Raw genomic sequence first — 19,256 nt, forward strand, 5'->3', positions numbered from 1 at the left:
TTTTAAGGCTCATATTATATTACATGACATTTTAATTTCTAAATAGCAAAGCTGTATACACAAGATGAAAACCCCGCACACATTTTTTATATACTGTATGCCTGCTTTGATTTTTTTTGCTATTGGCAATACCACTTTTCATTTTTAGCTTTAGTAAATCTTTTAGAATCTCATTTCATAGTTCCAGGAGTGGGTGGTTTCCATGTATAGCCTGAATAACACCTGAACGGAGAAGCAGTGATGATCTAAGTATTACCATAGCTCTCAAAAAAATTACATTTTATTCTAGTTGCATATGCCAGAGAAACTACTGAATTAGACATTCTGGATGTGTGGGGAGTATTCAATTCTCCCAGAAAGTGTACCTACATGTAAGGAAGGCAGTGACCTGCTACATCATTAAGCAACACCCAAGTTTCATGGGCACAAACAGGTGATGACCCACTTTGACCTGCCCAATCTGACACAAATGGAGTCAAGTCATGGCCAAGAGAATAGAAACTGCTAGATTGTTACCTTGATTCTAAAGACTAGGGTTTACATAAAACTACAAATCTTTATTTAAAATATTTAAATTATACAGACATTCAAATGGTCACTGTGATAAAGAAGCATTACAAAAACACACACAAAGTAACACCAACACAAGAATTAAAGTCATTTCTCCCACATGATGTCATCTTTCTTAAGAGTCGTTTGAATCTTTTGCACATTTTTCAACAGCTGGAGGGAAGTCTTGCTGTTGAGAGTCTGAGCGCCTCTTGGCAATGTTTCTGGTTTCCTCTTTGGAGTGGCCAGAATATCTGCTTTGCTGCCCTCTACTGTAACAGCTATTCTAGCACTAGAGGAAAGTTTCTTCATTGACCGAGCTGCTTTCTTCAGCCGAAAAACCTGAAATGATAATTGCTTTTCATTAATTAAAATAATATTCGGAATGACAGAAAACATTTATAACCTACAGATATTGGCAATAATAAAACGTACCATCATTTTATGATGGCCACTGTTTATAGTGTTCAAGAAATAGTCAATATTTACTGTTTTTATAGTAAAACAGTAATGCCATAAGCAATTAATATAGGTATATATTAGTTTATAGATTAATCATAAAAAAGTAGCGCTAAGGCTCAACAGCCCTAGTAGCAGATCTAATGGTGAGCCACTTTAAAAGAACATTAACATCGTTCAACGTAGACCATTTTTGAATAAAAAAAAAATGTACAGTTAATTTAAACCAGACTGTTTGAATTGTAAAAATAATTTGGACTACAAAAGGTGAACACCTTCCAGTTCTCACATCTATGTTCCACTGACACATCCAGCCTGTCGTTGCAGCACAAATGGGTAGCAATACAGAAAAAAAGAGAGAAGATGTCCTGTGTTGGTGCACCAGAAAGAGATAAAATTTAACTTTTATTATTTAAATGGTTAAGAACTGCGAGATAAAAATGACAACATATAACAAACAAAGGTGGGGTTCACACAATTATAAAACCAAGGTGGCAGGCAGATGTTGCAGGGTTGTTATGTAGTGTTTTTACTGAGTTGTGTGCGTTTAGTCTGTCCAGACCTTAGATCTGACAGATCAGTCGGCGTGTCTGAGCGGAGGTTTGAATAACCTATTGTGATAATCGCTCAAAAGCCGAGTTCTTCAGTGCCAGTAGGTTGGATAAATATCCTTGATTATTCCTTTATCGGGTGCACTGATACAGTAGGAGATCACCCTGTTTTGGTTTAGATCCGGCGTGGAGACGCTCTAGGATCAATGTGGATGACTAGGCACCCCAGGGTGTCTCAGCTGCGATTATTCAGGTGGAGCCGCCTCCTGGAGGAAGCTATTATCTGCGAAGCGCGTGCCGGCTAGCGGTGCGCAGGCAGATGTCTGCAACTTTTGTTATTTTTCATACCAATGTATTTTGATTTGTGTGTAGTCTCTAAGCTGCGTTAGTCCCTAAACCTGCGCATACTATCCAGTACATGTAACACTCTGGAGGCGGCTCCAAGTGTTCTGGCACAGCCTGCCACACCGGTGGTGTACTTACCTAGGTCCTGCACTGGAACGTTTTCCAGATCAGGAGACCATACACACCGGGCGATCTGTACACTGGTTTAGTCAACTACAGCAGTGGGACCATATATATATAGAGTCTTTCAGGAGCGAGTGAGACACCATGACAGTCCCCACAACGGTGCTGACTGTTGCATGTGTGTAAACTCCAGGAGGCGGCTCCACCTGAATAATCGCAGCTGAGACACCCTGGGGTGCCTAGTCATCCACATTGATCCTAGAGCGTCTCCACGCCGGATCTAAACCAAAACAGGGTGATCTCCTACTGTATCAGTGCACCCGATAAAGGAATAATCAAGGATATTTATCCAACCTACTGGCACTGAAGAACTCGGCTTTTGAGCGATTATCACAATAGGTTATTCAAACCTCCGCTCAGACACGCCGACTGATCTGTCAGATCTAAGGTCTGGACAGACTAAACGCACACAACTCAGTAAAAACACTACATAACAACCCTGCAACATCTGCCTGCCACCTTGGTTTTATAATTGTGTGAACCCCACCTTTGTTTGTTATATGTTGTCATTTTTATCTCGCAGTTCTTAACCATTTAAATAATAAAAGTTAAATTTTATCTCTTTCTGGTGCACCAACACAGGACATCTTCTCTCTTTTTTTCTGTATTCCAATCTCCATGTCCTACGGTAGCACACCCCCAGCAGCATATTATTACTGTAATAAATATTTGCATTAAAGGGGGTCCACCTCTCTATGACTAGAGGTCTTGTGCGACAAAACCCCCCCAAAAACAAATGGGTAGCAATCAAGGCTATGCATACGATCACTGAAGCACTTATTTAGCAACAATGATACATTCATGAAACACAGGATGTACCAGGGACTAATTTGGTCATTTTATAACACCACACCCTTGTCAGTCTTCAGTAATGAAGCTTTTCAAACTACATTTGTGAATATTATCAGCATATTTATATAAAACAGCTTTTTTATGTTCAAAGGATACTTTGCATAGATCACTGTGTGCAAAAGTAATTTGCACACCTATCTGGTGTGACTGTAAGGAGCTTTGGATTTGTACAAGGTTTTTCTTGGATGCTTGGCAGTGTCAGATTACATTGCAATGGAAGTAGTGACTCTAGCTAGGTCACGTTAGTGATATGCTGTCCAATAGCTTCTTTTTGTACATGTGGTCACATTCCTCCCAATGTATGTACAACTCCAAAGCCACAAGGTGTACTGCTGGGTTCGGTATGATTTACCTACAATCAAAATCCTGACAGCAATTGACCGACGGTCAAAATACGGATAAGGTCAAAATACCTACATCTAAAATATAGACAGGTAAAAAATTAGACGTTTTTCATATTTTTTTAGGTCTGTATGTTGACATAGGTCAGCATGAACCCCATGCTTCAGGCACGGTGCCTCACTGCGCTTGGCAAACTATTATATTCCCCCTCCATGTCCACTGGGATGGTAAAGTGTGTACAAGTCGGTTTCAATGAAAAAATTAAATAAAATTGTAGGTAGGACCGCATCCCGTACTGCATGTGTACACTACCACGGAGAGTGCAGAGGGAAGTTATATTACCAAGGCCAAATATAAACCATGCACCAAAGCCGATCACAACCGTGAATATGGCATGCAATAGCGTCTGTCATCATATTTAGGATGCAGCATGCCTGACAGTATGACCTAGCAAACAACCTGCAGAAGCGCACAATCACAGAAAAACACTAGAAAACTGGTTCTCGGTTCCCAGGACCATACACAGTTCACATATTGCTGGTCATCTGTTTTAAAATGTGACAGCTGGGGACCTGGAACGTGCGACCTGTGTGGGGTCCTGGAGGACAGAGTTTGAGAACCTCTGTTCTAGATATATGGAGGATGATATTTTATCCAGTGCGCACCCAGCCTTAAGCCCTGTACATACTATGTGATCAAGGCAAATTATAACTATCGTTATCATATTGTTCAGTGTGTACAAATGATACGGTTGCTTGCTTTTGTGTGTCGTTCTAGACCCCCTTTCTTGCCTGTACATCATTTCTACAAAAAATATGTTTATGACTATGACTAGGTGCATTTGAACAATAGATACATTTTTTGAGATGTCCCTGCAATCTAGAGTATGTGGGGAGAACCGTTAGGTCCTTGAGTGCCAGACTATATGAGCATGTGAGGAACATAAAAAGAGGTTTCGATCAGCATAGTGTGTCCTCACATTTCAAAGCCAAACATCACTGCAATCCCAAGGGATTACAATTCACCATTTTAGAAGCACCAAAGAAAAATTGGAGGGGAGGGGACTTTGCCCAACAACTTGACAGAAGGGAATTATTTTGGATTTTCCAACTGCAGACATTAGCACCTAAAGGGCTGAACATAGACTTTAATCTGGGGATTGTTTCCAGATGAGATATGGCATCACCCACAGATTAATCACTTTCGCTGTACAGAAAGAAAAAACTGACACAGAACTCCGTGCAATAAGCTGATCACACAACCACTCTGATTGACAGCTCCGGGAACCCATGGCCACCACCCACTAAGGGGGAGTGACCAACAACCCCTATAAACAAGGCTCACCAGCGACACCATGTATCCTTGAGAAAGGCCCCACAAGGGCAGAAACGCGTTGGATCGTACACCACAGCATCATACCACAAGCCTCCAAGTCTCCTCCCATCCGGGAGTCGAGCCCACCCTGCTCCACCAACCAGCTCACACTTCCGATTACGCGATCCCCGCAGAACCCGGAAGTGCGGCTGTTTGCTGTAGAAGCGGCGTGGATCGACAGCCGGCGTCCTCCCCTGAAGCAGACGCCGGTACAGTCTCCAAGCCGTGGACAACGCCGAAGGACCCTCCAGACGGGAGAAGATCAAGCGGGTATCAGGTACGTGCACGGTGCACCGCCGGAGGTGCTTGGGACGCCAGCCTTCGACGACACCCTGTCACCTTCCTTGACCCAGGACTGCACTCCCCCCGTTGTGGGCATCCAGCGTTTTCACTCCTGCATTTCAGTCCGGGACTATCTGGGCACCGCCCAACCCAGAATCACCGTAATGTTCTTCCCTGACCCCCCCAATCGCCCCCCCCCCAACATCACCCCCCTTCCTCACCCAGACTGTGCTTTTCCTTACAGGTGACTGTGCCACCAGCACGCTGTGCCCTTTAGCCCTGCCCCGGCTATCAACAGCTGCTGTAACGCAGACCACAACAGTACAGTCATTTTGTGCTCCGTTCCAATAAATATTATTGCATTTTATTACTGGCTCACAGACTTGTCTGTTACAGTACGCTCACAGCACCCACATATTACACCATATTTAAGATAGGGCCTGAGCGCTGGTCACCAAGTATTAACCATAATTCTCTGAGTTGGGACCCACTCGACACAGCAGCCGGCAATTTGAGCGCCACCATCAACCATAATTAGCAAACCTGCAGAAGCGCACAATCAAAGAAAAACACTAGAAAACTGGTTCTCGGTTCCCAGGACCATACACAGTTCACATATTGCTGGTCATCTGTTTTAAAATGTGACAGCTGGGGACCTGGAACGTGCGACCTGTGTGGGGTCCTGGAGGACAGAGTTTGAGAACCTCTGTTCTAGATATATGGAGGATGATATTTTATCCAGTGCGCACCCAGCCTTAAGCCCTGTACATACTATGTGATCAAGGCAAATTATAACTATCGTTATCATATTGTTCAGTGTGTACAAATGATACGGTTGCTTGCTTTTGTGTGTCGTTCTAGACCCCCTTTCTTGCCTGTACATCATTTCTACAAAAAATATGTTTTTGACTATGACTAGGTGCATTTGAACAATAGATACATTTTTCAGAAAAAAAACAAATATTGTCATTCTATAATCTATATACACAACTATATCGCTGCCTGCCTTTATTGCAGAGTGCGTATGGAGCTTTAGTCTCAATTGCTTTGTTTGTCCAGAGAATTTCAGACCACGCTTTCTATGGCTCTCCGCTTCTTCAAAACTTGCCATGTTGATTACAACAAAATACAGGCATTAGCGCCAGGCAGGTGTTCAACCCCATTGTTTATTACTAGCTGACCCGCCTGGCATTGCCCAGGAAAACCTTGGGGGGGTTTTAATTTCCAAAATTGCTGTAAAATGTAATCTTACGCTGTGCCAAAGGCCCAAGATGTAATTTGTTTACAATTTAGAATGTGTTTGCATTGACACTCAAATGACAGCAATGAAAATCAGGTGTGGTGGTGTTGTTTCAAGCATACGGCTCCTGACTTGATAGCTTGTGTATGTTGATGAATTCCACATCCATTTCTGAGATATAGCACCTACGATGCATTTATTTTTTATGTTTTCTGTGTGTTTGTGAGTGAATGTGGGTATGTGTTGTATTGTAAGTGGTGTTCTGTTGCGTTTATCTGTCCAATGTGTAAGTGTGTGAGGTGCGCTACGTATATATATATATATATATATATATATATATATATATATATATATATATATATATATATATATATATATATATATATATATATATATATATATATATATATATATATATATATATATATATGAGAGAGAGAGGGAGAGCATAACAGAATAAGCGTCACTCCAGGTCAGGGCATCACAACTTAAATACACAGTCACTTTTTATATCATGTTTGTCCATTATTTGTGTATGCACTCTTTATTTCACACACTCTCTACCTCCAAACATATAGTAGGGACCTTCATACTTATAATTTTACCACTTTACTATCACTATTCTTTATTGTGATGCCCTGGGGGGTCCTTAGCTGGATCATGTTTCGGGGTTCCCTGCGTCCCAGGTGGTGACCCCATAGTGTTAGGGACCTGCTCGACTAGAGGTGACCTGGACGATTGGTGGGCAGGCCAATATCACTGGCCAATGATATACAAACAACCTCTTATTATATATTATATTGTAATGTAATGTAATGATCGCATAGTGCATTTGCACTCTCTCTCTCTGTGTGTCATTACTGAGGGTGTGCAATTTAGAGCCACATTTTCCTAAATTTTATACTTGCAAGCAGCAACGTTTCAATGCCACTTGGGCATCATCATCATCAGGATATACATATATATCCCCAATTATTCCCAATTGTTGAAAGCCTCCACCATAATGTTAGAATGTGTTTGCATTTATACTCAATGCCAGCAATGAAATCAGGTGTGGTGTTGTTACTTCGTAATCTATTTCCCAGATCGTTTAACTTTTTTACAAGATCAATGAAGGCAAATTGAACCAAAGTGAAATTTCCCAAAAATGGATCAGGGTGCACACCACTGAGTCCAGAGGTACCTTGTTGCCGAATTTGGCGGCTCTGAGTGTCACGGTATGTCTGCAATGCGACAGATATGCACACGCACACACACTCTCTCTCTCTCTTCAACTTAATATATAGATATGTTCACAAACATTACAGGCTTCAATATCACTGGTACACTGATAACAGAAAGCTTAGGACCTAATTCAGACCTGCTTGTTCTTTAGCAAAATTCAGTCCAGGGACCGATGGCATGGGTCTGCCGATCGGCAAATATACGCACGTGCAGACCCGATGTGAAGGCCTTTGCTAACTGTCAGTCAAAGAGGTGTAGACACACAGCGGGTCGGGTAATAGGCTGGCAGGGGGATGTCGCATGGGGACACCCAGCATTTCTGGGAGTGTCCACAAAAAGCTGTGGGCGTGCCCATAAGAACTCTGGTTTTACCCACAGCCTGTCAGTGACCTCCTCTAGTATGTTCCAAATCTTCCTTAAGGTAACCCAAAAATGGAAATAACTTTCCACTCTCTAATTAAGCTTATTAAGCTCAGTGAAGTGATAAAGGGGGAAATTTACTAAAGGAAATTTGTAAAAAAAATAGGTGTATTTGTATCCAGAAATACACTTATTTTTGACATTTACTATCCCGAAAATACGGAAATTCGTATTCGTATTGATGTGCTATCAATACGAATAGCTGCATTTTCGGCAAAGTAAATGTCAAAAATAAGTGTATTTCTGGATACAAATACACTTATTTTTTACAAATTTCCTTTAGTAAATTTCCCCCAAAGTGTCTGGTTTTTATCACTGGCCAATCAGCTCCTAACTGTGAAGTTACAGGCTTTGTTTCAAAAATGACAGGTAGGAGCTGAATGGCCGGTGATAAAAAAACAGACACTATCACTTCACCAAGCTTAATAAATCTACCCCTAAATGCTTTTATTTTTTGCCTTGATCTACTTCTCACTAACCAACACATAATCTACCTTGATCCATTCAGACTACCACCTCAGTTTCTTCTTGCACTGCTGTGTCTGTACCCGCCGTCAGTCACACCACTGTGTCCTGCCTATTTAAGAATTAAATTCAACACCTTCAAAGCAAAAAACTACTCCCCATTTACACAAACCCCTGCCAAAATCTTCCTGGTCACCACCTCCCATGCCCAACTCACCCACTGATGTTCCTCCAGTAATCTAAAATACTCTCCCCCACTTTAACCAGATTTTCTACTTTAGCCAAATAATTACCTAATCTGCAGATATTGTATACAAGCACACTACTGTATACATTACTGTCTGAAGACCCCTGTCCTTTATAATTTGCTAGTTTTCTCCACAGTGTATGTGGCTTTGGTAACAATTTGGCGCTTTATGAAAAGTCTAACATCCATGGGCCTTTTTGTGCAATGAAGGGTGTATAGGGCCAAGTAAAGCATAAATATTTGCCCTTTTTGTGTAAGTTAGGATCAACGCAATTGTTTATGGACCTGTACAATTAATGGGTAATCTATTAATAATAAAAAAGTTCCATATGGAGGTAACACACTGTGTATTCTATAAATAAAAGCAACAATCCAGTCATTTGTTATACAAATCCTTACATTTGCTTGATGTCTCTTAAGCTTCTGAATCTGATCACTTTTTGTTTCCATATGTTTGACAAGGCAATCCATCTCACGCTCTAGATCTTCACGCATATCACTGTCTTTAGTTTCATTTATCTGCTTCAGTAGATCTTCATGCTCACTTATAAATACAAAGAAAAACAGATTCCTTTGTTATATAACACTTTAATACAGAATCTGCACTGAAAATACATTCCTGGACAATCGAATATACACAGCAAATGACAATTACTGCATTATGCTCACAAATGAATGTATAACCATATACAGGTTGAGTATCCCTTATCCGAAATGCTCGAGACCACGAGCATTCCGGATAAGGGAATTTTACGTTTTTTGGAATATTTAATACTTATATGTTAGTTGGGTGCCCACTAAGCTATTTGCTTACTTTTCCGCGTACGCTCGCCACGCTTCGGGCTCGGTGGCTCGCTGCGCTCCCCACACTATATAAAATCAACTCCATGCCGACATGGATAGTGGTGGTAGGAGCGTACTAACTATAGTGGGCACCCAACTAACATATAAGTACCGAATATTTTTTTTTTTTACATACTTACCTGTCTGGTGGGTCCCCGATGATCCCTCGGCGTACATGGCAGGCCTTCAGCTTCATCTCCGGCGTCTCCAGCGGTCCCAGGAGTGCATTGCGCGCCTGGGAACTCTCGCAATGCTCTCCTGGGACCGCTGGAGATGCCAGAGATGAAGCTGAAGGCCTGCCATGGACGCCGGGGGACTAGGTAAGTATAAAAAAGGGTCTGGGGATTTTTTTTTTTAACTATTCCAAAAAAAAACCACGGTTTTTGGAATAATTAATTCGGATAACGGATATCCGGATACGGGATACTCAACCTGTAGTAAAAAAGGACATACATTTATGTGCAGTTTATGTGCAGTCATGCTTGTGTCTACAAGTGCCAGGATAAATAGGGTATACCTTGGTGTTCTAGGAACAGAACACCATGGGCTTAGGTACTAGTTTGTATAAGACAGCCGCTGGTCCTGGTGTAATGGCTAGTGACCATAAATAGTGGTTTCAAGTCACTAGATCATTACTGCACCATGTTTCATCTCGAATGATTATCAGCTAATCCCCATGGTGCAGTCTAATACTATCTTATCCTTAGATACATTTACTTTGGCATATTAGCCCCTATTCTTGCCCTCTTACTAGGAGTTTTGTACTTTTACAAAATGATTTACTCATATCAACTTTGCTCTTGGTCCACCCATCCCCCTTCATACCAATAGATAAAATGTATAAATCACAGGAAAATATGTTTGCGGAAAAAGTACATGCTGGACACAATGTTATTTCCTCATCTTGAAATGGATACCACGGTTTATGAAAAGCAAAAATAAAAATGATAAAAAGGAGAAAAACACTACTTCAAAGTATATAATTTACTCACAAACTCATTTGCTCCAGCTCGCCCTGCAAAGCCGACAATAGATCACTCAGGCTATCACCAGTAGAGGGCGCTAAACAGGGGGCTGAAGTCCTGTTGGCACCTAAGGGCCTTATTGGTTTGTGTCCTGCAGATCTTGAGCGTTGCTGAGTGACTCGTGGAGTCTGACTCTGATGCTTCATCATATGCAGTACATTCTGAACAGTTGCACTCAAAGAATGGCTTGCACTGGTAGACTGTATAAAATAAAAAAAAAGCGAATAAATATACACCATTATATCAAAAAACAAACACACACACACACACACACACACACACACACACAAATCCACGTACCTTTCCTGCTACAAATGGTAGATCTCCTGCTTTCAGAGGAATCCCCTGTTTATGTATACCTTTATTTATGGCAGGTTTCTGCTACTCAAAGAAACAAAATTAGGTGTCACCATATATTAGCTAACTTGACATACTGTGAGCTTTTAGGACTGTAGAAGGAGAACATCCCTTCATTTCTACACATAACAGACAAGGTAATCACTAACAGGTAACATCACATATCAACAAATACGCTAGGTAAAAAGCCTACAAAATGAAAATTAATATATATTTCTCTAACAGCTTTAGGACAGTTTCAAAAAGATTAAGATCAATTGAGACCTTACATTTTGTACACATCACAAAACAATATATCCAATTCAAACTTAACCCACATATAAAAGATTATTCTCCTTTATTTTAAATGTGTTGCGGTATCTGCAGCAACACACGGGATATATACAAAGTAACATATTACATATAGGTGCGGTAACTGTAAGCAGACATCTCTATGGAACACCACACTGACAAACCAAGTAGGTAGCAGACAAAAGCGGAGGACTGGAAACTCACTGTATCTTGACAGGAAAGTGAAGGCAAGTCGCAGGTAGAGGAAGCACTCAATGAGCCTGTACCCAATGAAGGGCGAGAGCACAGAGTCAGAGTCGCTGAAAGGGACTAGGAGACAAGAGACAATGAGCAAGTGGAAGTAAGGATAGTGCTGGGGACCACCAAGAAGGAGGACCATACAGTGAGAAAATACATATAAAAGGTGATGAATTCTTGGGGGTGAACTTGGGAGAAGCAAAGGACAGGAGAGTAGGAAAAAGTGGAGGCTTTTAATGGAGGGGTGGTAGGCTTTGATGAAAAGGGGTGCTGTAGTTAAACAAAAGGATTGTCTAATAAATATGCTCTTGTATACAATGTTAATACCGTAGATCAGCTGAGAGGCTGCCTGAGGCAATGCAGCTCATTCTGGCAACAGTTTTGAGAACCATGGGGGTTATTCAGACCTGATCGCAAAGCTCATTTTCTCTAATGAGCAAAATCCATTTTTCACTGCAGGTGGGGCAGATTTAACATGTGCAGAGAGTTAGATTTGAGTTTTTTTTTTTTTTTTAAATGGAAATCTAAATTGCAGTGTAAAAATAAAGCAGCCAATATTTAGCCTACACAGAAACAAAATAACTCACCCTAATCTAACTGTCTGTGCACGTTACATCATCCCCACCTGCAGTGCAACATAGGTTTTGTCCATTTGAGAAAAAGGCGATTTGTGATGTCTGAATAACCCCACCAAGCTCAGTACACTGGCACTCGCAGACAAACCTTTTTGGCAAATTCCACATCTGCCAAATTGCCAAGGCTGTGCCTGGACACGTAGAGATTGCTAAAGAAGTTTGCTTTACCACATAAACCCAAATTCCATTTGTGCCTTGGCCTGCATGCAAAGTAGTATATCCTCAGGACCCCACACAGTTCATGATTTCCAGGTCACCCCAGGCAGGTGCACAGGTGCACTCATTACTAACTGACACATTCTGAAAGATCCAAAAAGTAAGCAACATAATTTTCTGAGTAAGCAAACGTACTGCCATTCAGAGAAAGTACAGCTGAGCAATTAATTATCCTCTAAATTATACCTACGTATTTATTCAGGGGTACAGATTTTTTTCTTTTTTTAATTACCTGCAGTTGAGTCTTTTTCTTTACCTTCTTTTGAGAAGCATTTTCTGCAGAAGCCGATAAAAATATTCTATTCACTTCAAGCCCCGTTTCAAGCTATAAAATAGTGAGTCACCACAGGAATTAAGGTCAGATAGTCTTTAAAAGATATGTATACAGTGTTACAGCCTTCCCTTTCCAACTCTGCATGAGTTACACATCTTATTAGCGCATGCCATACAGAACTGTGGTGTACACTACCAACAATTCGTCTTACTATGAACCAACCAACCAACCGCAAGACCTTGTTCTACTTTAGTATGACCCTCGCTTTGTCAGGTGGTCAGGTTAAAACAAACACCATGAAAGACTATAGCAATACGGAAAAAGTCTTGTTTGTTTTCAGACAATACTTAAACTGGACTTTTTCATTTAGGAGCATTATGTAAAAGCACAAAAAAAAACGTACCTACTGTTTGTTTTGCTTGATAGGTAACTTCTAATGATTATTAGGATGCCACATGTGTAATTTACTGAGGTTTACTTTGCACATGCTTATTTAGGTTTCTTTTTTTTTTTGGCTGATACAACATGCTTTATACATCCTGCTCTATGATGTACAGTGATATTCCTGATTGCTGTAAGGTCCGGTTAATAAGGTTACAGTGAATTACTTATTTACCAATTATTACAACTTATTCACATCAAACCAATGTGATTTAATTTTGTTTAAAATAGGAACTAAATAATAGAATAAATGATTGTATATAATTAAAAATATAATAAGTATGTATGAAGACCAGCATATTGCAAAAAAGCCAGACCCACGAAGGTACAAGGTCATTAGTTGGGTTCACACTTACTTACACACAATAGGTCATGCAATCATGGTACCCGTGACCACACAGTCATTTATATCCCTTTCAGACATACTACCTGGGATTTCAATTGCAGAATCTTGGGATCTGGAAATTAAATCCCGGGTACACCCTTTCAGACATACGCTAGTCCCGGGTTGATGCGCGTTCATGTGAGTAAACCTGTGATTTTCACATATGTCTGAAAGGGGTATTACACACATCGCCTGTTACACTGTCCCATCGGATGAGGCACACAACAGAGGGAACAATGCAGTAACATTCCCTACACACGATAGATCATGTGGCAGATGGTGTACATTGGCATAGACAGCCCATTTTATTAGGGGGTGCACCATTGGATGGGCATCAATGCAAACTAAATATAGGGAATCACATTAAATTTAGTGTACAGTGTTGGCTGGCACTCACACAGATGATTATTAATGGCAAAAGCTGTAAGCCTGGCAGGAAATGTGTTTTGGGATGGTTTGTGTGGTTATGGTATACATGTCTGGTATGTTTTACATTTGCTGTACTGCTGTCCTTGACACAGTGATACGTGTACTAAGTGCGATTTGAGCTATACGTGTGCCATGCAATATAAATTTTATACACTGTGCTATTTGAACTACATTATATTTGGACTAGACTAAAATATGTAACTTAAATATGTAAAGAACATATCGCATTAGATTCCCTACGCAGGGGGTCATTTGAAGTAGATATGATGCGATGTAGCACAAAAATACCTGCCTGTACATACTATTTTGCCTTGCGATATGGACATCGAATCGCAAGGCAAATTTATCAGTGCGATTTGAACTGTGTGGGCACCTTTTCTACTATTGGGGGAATTTGAAGAAGAATGTGTGATTCAAATGAAAATTCTAAATTTATACAATAAGTATCCAGACAAAGATTTTTGTATAATTTACATTTGCTAATCCACTAATCTGGGGTGTTTGGTAATAAAAACAGTACAACAAAACTACAGAAATCAAAATAACCTGGATTGCCTTCTCTTGCATTAATTTTCTTTGTTGTTCTTCTGCATATAATTTTTCTTCCAGTTGATCAATTTTGTTCTACAATAGAAGAAATACCTTTGTGTCACTCAATGCAAGTCAGGAACTATGAAGGAGGAACATGAATTTCCAGGTGGAACTCACCTCTGCAATCTGTTGAGTAGCAGTGAGTCTCAGACATTCCTTCTCCAGCAAAGAGAGCTTTTCTAACTTGTCCTGTATATTTTCTTGCTGGAGCAGGGTCTATAGATTTATTAGAACAAGAAAACAGTTATATAATTTTTTATTTATCAAATTTTAGAGTGGGCAGAAAATGGATGCAAATTCAAAGGTTCCACTTACTGCCTGATTACGGTTCTAATATACTATCCATGTATCGAAGTAGAACCAATTTGCCCCCCCCTCCGCATGCAGGCAGTGGATGTCAGCTGCCCGGCTCCCGCACCAGCCGATTACCATGGGAACACCCATGAAATGCTGGGCATTACCAGGGGCTGTGCCCCCCACCACCGCCCCATGCCCGTACTGCTAGGAGCGAGCGGGATTGTAGTTCGCCGTGCCTGATCACACCCTGCATCTGCACAGGCAAAACATCAGTCCCCCATGAATGCGCAGGGGACCGATTGAATTAGAATAAGGTCCAAAAGTTTGTTTAAAGAAAGAAAGACAGGTATGGTCCAAAAGCAATACTACGGTGGTATTATTGCACAGTGCTGGGGCTGGCAGAACATGCAGGAATTCCAGGCCCAGCAAGCCCTGATTTACCAGATCTTTTTAATGCACATCTATGGGCTTTCTTCATCTTTAGAAATGGGTCATTCCTCATTAAAAATCAGCTGGACAATGCTGAATTCGGCCCCATTCTGATGGTTTGGGGACTGTCCATGCGCATGGTCTTTTATGCGCATGTGCAGGTCCCCTTTGCGAATGGCTTCGGTGACTTGCATAGTGCAAGTGATCGGGGTGGGTCGGGCGCAGACAGCGGTGGGGAAAACACTGGGTGCTCCCATGGGTACGCAGGCATCATATGAAGTCAGCCTCCAGTCCAGTCTTCCTCTGGGCTGCTGCAAATAAAAGTCAGTCTTTATTGACTTATTTGCGAAGGCAGGTGAAATCCTTTGATGGTCGGGGACCATCAAATAATTTCTCCTGCAGCAACGGTATGTGAGGGGATGGGTCTTCATTACACATCCCCATGCAAGGGACTCTGTGACAGGTATTCGCGGGGTCTCTAGCACTTGGTAAGCTGCTTACAGTGTCAACCAGAATCAGCACCTACATGTACTTGTATTGCCCCGTCAATGCTGTAACACTGCTGTGCAATCCCCATAGTAGTTTATGCACGCGGTAATGGAAGAAATCATGCGGAAGTACCTGTTGCTCGTGCACAGTTTTTTTTTCCATTTCAGCAGTCTGGACCATGTGCCTCATGTAGCTCAGCTGCTTCTCCAGAAGTGAGCAACGTTGCTGAGCAGCATTCAGCTGGGTAACTACATCTAAAGCAAAAAAAAAATGAAGGTAAAATGAATGGGTAGTAGCCACTGTATGTATATTTCTCATTGCATTAATAGGATGCATGTATGCGCAATATGGATGGTGTAATGCAGGGCTGGGCAACACCGGCCCTCCAGATGTTGAGGAACTACACATCCCAGCATGCCTTGCATCAGTTTCAGCATGGCCACTTAGCAAAACTAATGCAAAGCATCCTGGGATGTGTAGTTCATCAACATCTGGAGGGCCGGTGTTGCCCAGCCCTGGTGTAATGGTTAGCACTACTGCCTCACAGCAATGAGGTCATGGGTATGAGACCCACCATGGTCCTAACTACGCGGAATTTGTATATTCTCCCCATGCTATAAAGTGGCATTCCTCTGGGTACTCCGGCATCTTCCCACAATCCATAAATATACTTGTGGGATTAGTTGGCTCCAAACAAAATGAACCCTAGAGTGAATGTGTGTGTGGGATGGGCGAACAATGCCTTCAATATCAGCGATAATGCCCGCTATTGAGTAGTTGAAGGTCGGATAGTTCTGTGAAAAAAAACTGAACTAATTGAATACCCCCTATAGGAGGTAAATGAAGCTAGAAAGTGCAAAAGAGCATCTCAGAAAAAGTCTTCTGGCATAAGTAAATTATACACACACACACACACACACACACAAATACTTACCAGTCTTCTGTCTTACATCTTCACTCTTATCTCTGTTAGACAGATCCATATTGTGTTCTGCAGTCTCCACAGACAAGCTTGTTATGCGGTTTTGAGCTTTTGATTTCTCAAGTTGTATCCGGGAAATCTTCTCTTGTAGCGTCTTCAGTGCAGAGACGAGAGCTAGTGTGTTGAAATGTTACATAGTTTAATCTTTATTTGTAAAAGGAGTCTGTGTAGAGCAATATTACAGGGAGACTTTAAAAGTTTCCTGAATGTCCTTTTGTTCCTCCTACAGCCCCATATCTAATGGTGCCCATACACTAGGGCGATATTGCATATAATCCTTCGATATTGACTGCATCTTTGCGATAAATCGAAGGATTGTATGCACGTAGAATAGGCCACCAGATGAGATGTGCGGTCCCACCGGTCGAATGTTGCATCTATAGATATTATGTGCTGCATATAATATCTATTGAAATGCATGAACGATTGCATGTGGTTTTTTAATCACATGCGATCGCTTGCAACGGGATCAGCGGCAGGAGCACTGGAGGCGGGTTCAAGGAGGCAGCAAGAGCGCTTGCTGCGGGTGTCGGTGTAGCGCTGGTGGCGTAGCACTGACGGCGTAGCGCATGAGGGCTGGCGGGTGGCAGCAGAATATGGAAAAATGATTTAACACACTGGGCGGCCCTCTGATCAGTGGGCCTCGCAGTGTGCTAAATTGTTTTTTCAAATTCTGCAGCCGCCACTGACCCCCGTCAATCCTCCTACGCAGTTGCCTGCCGACAGCCCTGTTCCAGCACCCGATGTGGCATCACAGATGGTATGAGACATCGCATTTTGGAAAAAAAAGCACAATGGGGGCATCACATTGCGATGTAGCATTGCATCCGATCGCCCTAGTGTATAATCACCATAAGAAAAATCGGTACTTATATGTTAGTTGGGCGCCCACTAAGCCATTTGCTTAGTTTTACGCGTCCGCTCGCCACGCTTTGGGCTCGGTGGCTCGCCACACTATATAAAATCAACTCCATGCCGACATGGATAGTGGGGGTTTGAGCGTTCTTACTATAGTGGGCGCCCAACTAACATATAAGTAGCGAAAAAACAAACTAGTAGGCTACATTTAATGAAAAGGAGCCACAGATGCTCCCACAACAATAAAAACATGAAATAGGATTTTTACTTAGCATGAATACCAAACTTATGCTGTGTACACATGGGGGAGATATATTGCTCAGCCATATATTGCTGAGCAATATATTGCTCAGTTTCTCCTGTTCATCAGCGACCAGAGATGGTCGCTGATGAAAAAAACTGCCGGGGGGAGCCCGGCAGTGGTAATCAGCTGGTCGCAGGAGCATGTTCCTGCGACCACCACAGGGGCAAAAACGGGAGCGCGCACCCGGCGATATATCGCCGGTGCACACTCCCATTGCGGGCAATATGGTCGCTGAGCGACCATATTTCCCGCGATTTTGGACAAAATCGCCCCGTGTGTACGCACCTTTAGAATTTCATACATCCTGTGCTTAAGTTGTGGAAAGGTCAGTTTGGCCAGACAGGCAGTAACCATATTACAGGTGCTCAGGAAAGAGTGGATCACAAACATGACTAGGCTGAGTACACACTATATTGGCAGTGCTGCAGGAGAATGATATTGAGCATACACACTGAACGATATTCAAGAAATCGGTCAGTGACGTCACCCACCCCCACTCCGTACAGGAGTTGCTGATGATATTGTCAGATTGAGCTGCATGTACAGATGACAGGGGGTGTTGTTAATGACCCGCGGCCATTCACAATGTTAACAATATTGACTGTACACACTGGTGGATATATATATATATATATATATATATATATATATATATATATATATATATATACACACATACATACATACATATATACACACACACACACACACCATGGGTTATCAAAGCACAAATACCCATAATGGTCCCAGTAGCAGTTTCCATACAGCTGATTTTACTAATATTTACTAACAAGGTAACGCAATTTAACAAGGGACAACAATAAAAAAAATGCATAATTTACTGAATTATACCCTTTGTTTGTGCGGTGTTCTCTAACCCATACTAATCTTGTAGACATATGAAGTAACAGGATTCCTCCTAGTAAGTTTCATTAAACCCCATTTATTATCGCTGCTGCAGACTGACCATCACCGAATTGATTTCTTATCTATGAATACAGACGATAGAGGAGCACAGCAGTACATACTCCCCCCTCACCTTTGCTATTAGGAGCCTGCAAAACATCATAGCAATGAGGATTCTGCTCTTTCGAGGCTGAAGCCGATTTCCGTGCAGACAATCTCTTGGCCTCAAGTGGGTGAGCTGTGTGGGTGGTATAAGGCGGGGGGCACAGGCCGGCCAGGTAACTGTTCTTTGCTACAGGGTCCATGTCATAGCGCTGAGCCATACATCACACAGACTGGGGGATTCCCAACGTCAATCCTATCGGGCGGAGCGCTGGGACGCGGCCGAGAGTCGCTCTGAGCTGACGTTTCATATGGAAACGTCAGGACAGCGCGATGTATTAATCGCGTCACCCTCCCCGAGTATAAAAGGAAGGGCGCGGGTGCCGGCGGGAATAATTATTGTGATTATCAACAACGGCTCAATGAGACGCCAGGGATCACATGAATCGAGTTTGAGCATCGGTGAATTATTTTGTGCACTGAATATGGTATATGCCGGATGGGATATTGAAAGAATACGTCGGATAAACAATGTTTTTTTCTCTTAACATTCGTTATAAAACATTGGTTCTGTGAGACCGATGTTAACCGATGCTTCTATTTCATAGAAACGGACTAAGCATATAATACTG

General features: G+C 41.9%; 1 protein-coding gene across 2 annotated transcripts; it reads right to left on the reverse strand.

Annotated features, from left to right (window-relative positions):
- Nucleotides 1-536: 536 nt before the first annotated feature.
- Nucleotides 537-18,958, reverse strand: CEP57L1 (centrosomal protein 57 like 1). Of its 2 annotated transcripts, XM_083176923.1 has the most exons (11): nucleotides 18,656-18,958; nucleotides 16,407-16,568; nucleotides 15,605-15,726; nucleotides 14,375-14,473; nucleotides 14,213-14,290; nucleotides 12,370-12,462; nucleotides 11,254-11,358; nucleotides 10,702-10,782; nucleotides 10,369-10,601; nucleotides 8,933-9,077; nucleotides 537-891 (listed from the first exon to the last, which is right to left on the reverse strand). In XM_083176923.1, the coding sequence occupies exons 1-11, from the start codon at nucleotides 18,843-18,845 to the stop codon at nucleotides 658-660; spliced, it is 1,542 nt and encodes a 513-aa protein (XP_083033049.1). In that variant the 5' UTR covers nucleotides 18,846-18,958; the 3' UTR covers nucleotides 537-657. The 2 variants fall into 2 exon arrangements, with proteins under 2 accessions (XP_083033049.1, XP_083033050.1); XM_083176924.1 differs by lacking the exon at nucleotides 11,254-11,358 and having other exon boundaries at nucleotides 18,656-18,956.
- Between the last annotated feature and the right edge of the window lie 298 nt (nucleotides 18,959-19,256).

The sequence above is a fragment of the Crinia signifera genome, chromosome 3, assembly GCF_055691185.1.
Source record: "Crinia signifera chromosome 3, ASM5569118v1, whole genome shotgun sequence".
Lineage (NCBI taxonomy): Eukaryota > Metazoa > Chordata > Amphibia > Anura > Myobatrachidae > Crinia > Crinia signifera.